The 6,000-nt window shown below is 50.6% G+C and overlaps 1 protein-coding gene and 1 long non-coding RNA gene across 4 annotated transcripts in view; one reads left to right on the top strand and one right to left on the bottom strand.

Moving 5' to 3' along the window:
* The first annotated feature begins 235 nt into the window (after positions 1-235).
* Positions 236-6,000, top strand: part of LOC147575066 (uncharacterized) — a 54,729-nt gene continuing 48,964 nt past the window's right edge. Inside the window, exon 1 of one of the 3 annotated variants that reach the window (XR_015243065.1) lies at positions 236-454. This is a non-coding gene — a long non-coding RNA (uncharacterized LOC147575066). The remainder of the gene's footprint in view (positions 455-6,000) is intronic. The other 2 variants (XR_015243066.1, XR_015243068.1) reach the window with 2 other exon arrangements.
* The window catches only part of MVB12B (multivesicular body subunit 12B), a 220,972-nt gene continuing 219,148 nt past the window's right edge, over positions 4,177-6,000 (bottom strand). The window contains exon 10 of the mRNA XM_086684035.1: positions 4,177-4,242. Coding sequence (XP_086540161.1) covers positions 4,192-4,242 — 51 coding nt within the window. The 3' untranslated portion in view covers positions 4,177-4,191. The remainder of the gene's footprint in view (positions 4,243-6,000) is intronic.

The following is a 6,000-nucleotide window of genomic DNA, read 5'->3' as shown; positions in this document are numbered from 1 at the left end:
CAAGGACCCCGACTCCACTCAGCTGACCCTATTAATAAAGAGTTAAGAAAATTCATTAGGAAGTCGGCCTTTTATGGATTCCGTTAAAGCCTTCTTCCTACTTCTGTCACCGAAAAAGGATAAAAATCCTTTTATCACTGTACAACTTGTTAATGTTCCACCCCGGGAGCACTTCATCTGTAATAAACATCTTCACAAAATATGCATCCCCAGGGAGGAGCCGTTAATTTCCTCAAGGCCTCACACATGTAAGGGGTTTTATTGCCTGCAGGTGCTCCATGATATTGCGTGGGCTTCTAATAAACGTCCAGTAAACCGCAGGTAGCGCCTCGGAGAGGGATGGGCCCGTGCACCTGTCCACAAAGGGCCTCCACACGCCGCACCTCCACCTTCTGTCGCCCAGCCCTGGCACAGCCAGCTTCGGAGACGAGCCTGCCCCTCGGGACGCCTGCAGGTAAGTTCTTACGGCTCTAAACTCCATCCAGCCCACTTGCAGAGCCTGGGGGGAGCCAGGGACTCGCTGCCATTTGACGCCAGGAAAATTCTGCCCTGGAACTGACACACCTTGGCAGGAATGGCAAACACACACAGACATTGAAGGCATGTGTTCTGGTTTATTTCTTGGTTTCCCTTCCTTGGTTGCTGTGGGGGAGCCACCCCCAGTAGGATCTGTTGCGGACATGTGATTATCGACAAATTTGACTTCCCATTTTCTTAATAACTGAGATGGAGGGGAAAGAGAGCTTGTCTCTCTTAAGTGCGATTCCTACGAAATGTGTTTTGCATATCTTCGGGGCAACTTTGGGGGGATGTTAAAAATAATTGCTAGAAAAATACGTTGCGGCTCAGTCACTAGAAAAAAAGATTACTTAAGGAGCAGTTTCATCGGCATTCCGCGAAGTAATTAGAAGTTCGCATTTAATAAATAGCGTTCTAGTCTCCGGGATCCTTTCCAAGTTGTGATCACCAAATTAATCGTGAGGTATGTGCTGGGTGCAGAGCTGTGCCTGCAGATGCGACGGCATGTAGCGGGGGAGCTGGGGACGTTGCCAGTGGCTCTTTCCTAACCTCGACGAGAGCTGGAGAGCAAGCCCCAAGCTCCTGGCTCCCAAGCCTCACAGAGGCCCCAGGGAGACGGTGCAGGTAGGGCGTGGCTCTGCAGCCCCTTCCAGGACGAACCACCCCTGAGGACCAGAGGGCTCATTCCTAAATCTGACAGCTTATGCCGCTTCTGGACCCTGAACAACTGGCATTTCTGGGACCCTTATGTAGTGTTGGGTCTCCTGAGGGACATGAACCCGAGGTCCGTACGGAGACCAGAAACTCTGTGAGCTTTTTTGTTCAAGTCTGTAAATGCTGAGCATTGGAGTTCAGCAGCACTGACCTTGCCGGCTCGGTGCCCATGCTGGCTTGGGGCACATACACTTCACCCCAAGGGAGGGAAGGGACAGGACCACCAGATTCAGCCATTCTCTGACCCTCAGGGCCTGTAGAGGCACCACACTGAGGCCACGGAAACTTTTGGAAAGGGGAGATTCCTCAGGTCTTTCTGGGAGCACTGAGGCGGGAAAGCTAACTCCACTGTGTTTGCAGACCCCTGCTTCCCAGCCAGGGGTGGCAGCAGAATCCGACAGGCCCGCAACCAAGGACTGTGCAGGGAGGCAGGGCTGGGCCTCTGGGATGTGCACGCTTCTGGTCTGGGATGACAAATAATGATACTGTCGCTGCTCACAGCACCCACCAACGACACACATCCTAACATTTCTGAGCTCTTGCTGTGGGGGCAGGGCCAAGAACGTTGCAGGTTTATCTCCAGAATTTCCTAACCGCTCCTTTATAGGTGAGGAAGCTCAGGTTTGAGAGGCAAGGTTACTGGCCCCAAATCACCCAACAGAGGAAGAGGAGTTCAGGATGGCCTGGAACAGAAGCAAAGGGCTCTACCCATATGCCCTGCTGGTGTCCTCCCACCAAACATTCGAGGGAGATCATAGGGTCCCCAATTTCTAGACGAAAAAATTTGGCTCACCTGGCAGTGGGAGAACCTGGCATGGCCCTGACCTCTGCCTCCTTCCCCTAGACACAGCTGCCCCTCCACCCCCCCCCCCAACTTCTCTGGGCTGGGAGGAGAGCGGGGGTCATTCACCCCCTGACCCAGCCCTAGCCGGTCAGCCCGGCCTGGCCCAGCAGAAGCCGTAGGAGGGCTAAGGAGCCTGGAGGGGCATCAGAGGCCGCACTGGACATGATGAAAGCCCTGGGGCTCGGGACCCAGCCAAAAGGTTAGAGGAAGCGGGATTATTCCGCCCAGGGAGCGGAAGGCCCAGGGGGCAGGGGCCCTGGCTAATGGAGAGCACCAGATGCTGACCAGCTGTTCTCTGTCCCCCTGGAGGCTCAGCAGGACCAGAAGAGCTTCTACAGCAGGAGGGAATTAGGGGGGATAGGAGAAAGAACTGGCTGAGGGAATAGTTGGACCGAAGGGAGGGCAGTCCTCTGAGGCGCTGTCAGAAGAAACAGGACAGCAGCTCCTAAGTGGGGCCTGGAGCCAGAGAGAGAATGTGGAAGGTTGGCCTTGAAGAACCGTACCCTCTTCCCCTACGGACATGATTTGCATTGATCACCCCAGCAGGGCTGGCATTCTCAGATCGCAAGCCTCCAACAGGAGCCTCTGAGGTCACTTCCCGAAGCTCACTGAGCAGTGAGGGGTCTGGGGGAACCCCTTCAAGAACCCCTGTATCTTGAAGGCCTGGACCCACATAGGCCAGGGACCGCCAGACCCAGAAGTCAAGCCCTTCAGCTGTCAAAACCCCTAAATTGTCATGATTGCACCCCCCCCAACTCCCACAGTTTATCAAAATAAAACAGCACCGAACTGTGCAGTGTTAGGAAGGCCTACAAAGTGCCAGGTCTCCCCACAATGAGTACATTGGTGCTTTAAAACAGTTCAGCTAAAATTCCTGGGTGTCCGTGTTCAGCTGGTGCCCTAAGCAAAGGCTTTGTCTTCTCACTGGGTGATCAGCAGCCTGGTGCTTCCTCCCTCTGATCAGGGACACGGGGGCTTGTGTAGGGAGGGCTAGGCGAGATGCTACCAAGCCCCCTGAGGGCTGGCATAGAGCTAGCAGCTTCCTTCCTGCAAACCTCAGACCTCACTCCAACCCCCAACTCCTGGATGAGAAAACCGGGGTACTGAGATAGGTCTGTGGGAGTCACACGGCAGGATGATGGCAGCCAAGCATTGTTCCCGACGCAACCCCAAACAGTGTTTTCTCAATGGGCGCAATTCTGCTTCTGGGTGGGAAAACTCGGATGTCCCTGCTCTGCTTCCTGTATCCCATTTGGAACCCAGGGCTGGGGTTGTTAGATGAAATACAGAGTGCTCTTTGCAAATGGGATTTCCGAAAACAAGGAATGATTTTTTAGTATAAGTATGTCCAATGTAATATTTGGGACACATTTATACTAAAAAAAATTTCTAATTTATCTGAAATACTAATTGGTGCTTTTTTTTTTTTTTTTTGGTATGTATTTGCATCTTGTTAAATCTGACAACTCTAGGGCCCTTTCCCCAGCTTGGGGTGCCTGTTCCCTCCTAGGCAGAACCTTCCAGGGCCTTTTAAGGCAGCAGGAACCCGGGTTAGAAGCACTTGCTGTTAGCATTTGGAAACGCCAGAGACCATAATCACCCCTTTACTGTTGCAAAGAGTAGAACATGCGTTTCCATGCGCTATTTTTCTTTCAGTATATATTTTTGTAGGGGGCTTCTTCACAATGAAAATTACTTGGGAAACGAGTCATTTTTGAGTTCGTTGTTTGTAGAGAACGCGGCAGTGCCGACAGGCTGCCTCTGTGATTTCTGGGTCCTCTGTGAGAATATGGAAAACAGCTGCCTTAAGGGAAACTTTTCCCTCTGATGCTCTGGGAGTTCATCTCCTTGATTAAAAATTTGCTGGGACACAGGTGGATTTTTAAGGGATAATATGGAAGGTAAGAAAAGGGTAAAGGACCACCACAGTTCTTGGGGCAGCTCTTAGGATGTGATTCCTTGAGTCCATGGTATTTCGTTTTTCAAATTATTGAGGGCTTTTTCAAAAAATTACTTCCGGGAGGGCCATTGTATTGGCATATAAATATTTAGGTCTTTTTCTTTCTCCCTTTCTCTTAACCCAAGACAAAGATGTTCAAGACCAATTATTTGAACTAAGCAGTCGGGGAAAAAAATATTTGCAGAGTCCAGAAAGACCGACAGACCTGAAAAGAAGAAATAGTGAAAAAGTAAAAGAAATACGTGCTAGGAAAAGTCTTCATATTTTCTTTAAAATTTTTTAGTATTTGACTTTACCTCGGCATACTATCCCAATCACATTTAGGTTCAAATTGCCATAACTAAAACTTCAAATCTTGATGACTTTTTCTCCCCTTTCCAAAATATTTGATGGCTTTCTCCCTTTTTAACCTCTTTCTGGACAAGAATATCCTGATGTGGGAAAATAACATGTTGAGTGTATTCAGTGTCTGTATCTTAAGATGGCAAAACTATGCAAAGACCAAATCCTAGCCCAAATTCACACCAGAGTGACAGCAGAGGAGTTTACCAGCGTTCAGCCGAGTCTGAATAATGGAGAGTCCTTTATCACTGAGTGAATGTGGCAGCCAGGCTCTAAGGGACCCAAACCTCAGCCTTTACCCCCTTTCTATCTTCCATCCATCTTCTTTCCTCTAGGAGCATAGACTCCAGATCAGAACCTTGGCCCCCAGCCTGGAGCCTGGAGGTGCAGCTTGATGTCAATTACGGCCCAATTCCAGAGGTGCCATCAAAGAGTTAACTAGGATGTCCCAGTGCGCAAATGTGGGATAATTGGGAAACAAATTCTACAAACATCCTGAAAGGGGCAAAAGACCTTTGATCTTTCCATAGAAAGGCAGACATTACAGACGTTACTGCTTTTTGGGGCCTGCACACATCTCATACCAGGTTAGAGGATGGCATCTTTCTGAGAAATCAGCCGACACCTAATTCCATCGTACCTTAATTATCCTAACTGGTTTCGTATGTCTCAGGGCATTTTCCCCAAAGATTAGAGGAGAAAGAGGGACTGACAAAATAATTAAATATGCAATTTGCCAAGCGTGGGCAATATGGCTTTGAAATCACCTTTTCAGGAAGTTTTACCGCTTGTTCATGGACATGTATATTGCAGGCTTCAGACTTTTATTTAAGCTCTTTTGATTGCCTTAATGGATTAATACCTGAGTGCCATCAGCGAGGGGCTGAGACCCAAGGCTGTTTCCAATTTTGCAAATATTGCGCCTGCTTCCTCTGGTGTTATGACAAAAGTATCTAGAATTTGCCTTCTCACTTAAAGCAACATGCCGATCCCCTCCAATAATTGCCCGATGTCAGAATCTGCGTCTCACAAGTGGAGTCATCGATTACAGGAAACTTCCATGGTGCCAGGGGCCTGGGCTACGGGCGGCAGCGTTGGCAGGACTGGGCAGGCCCGTGTTGCGTGGCCTGGATCTGTTTTGGGGGGGGGCATTCCCAAAACGAGCCCGCGTCTCCGGACGGCACGACGCCTCTCAAACTAAGGCCCCGGCAGCGTGCAGGGGTGCGGAGGAACGTGTTACTGTCCCTGCCTATGCCTCCTGACGTGGGTAAGAAACATTCCACAGGAAAGGGGCGGGGGAGGTGCTCTTTGGGATTTGGAGAAGAATCTCGGCTTAGACTGCAGCCTCGGAGGGAGGCATCCGGAAACCAGAGCCGGGAGTTTGCTGTGGGGGAATAGTTTGCATTCTGGACTCATGATGGGGGAGCTGCAGCAGAAGGAACTGGCCAGAGAGCTGGCATGGTTCCCATCTTTTGGCCGAGCTGGGTGTCTCAGGGCGGCGTCCTGGGGCCTGTTCCAAGGACATGCAGGCAAAACCTCCCCGGGGAAGTTTTGCCAGGTCTGGGACCTTTGGGGGTGTCCCGGGGGTCGGAGACGGGGCTGCTGGGACACGCACGGAGCC

The sequence above is a fragment of the Puma concolor genome, chromosome D4, assembly GCF_028749965.1.
Source record: "Puma concolor isolate L17-30 chromosome D4, mPumCon1.1.hap2, whole genome shotgun sequence".
Lineage (NCBI taxonomy): Eukaryota > Metazoa > Chordata > Mammalia > Carnivora > Felidae > Puma > Puma concolor.
Note: the sequence above shows the minus strand (reverse complement) of the source record. Positions and strands in the feature narration are given on the sequence as shown.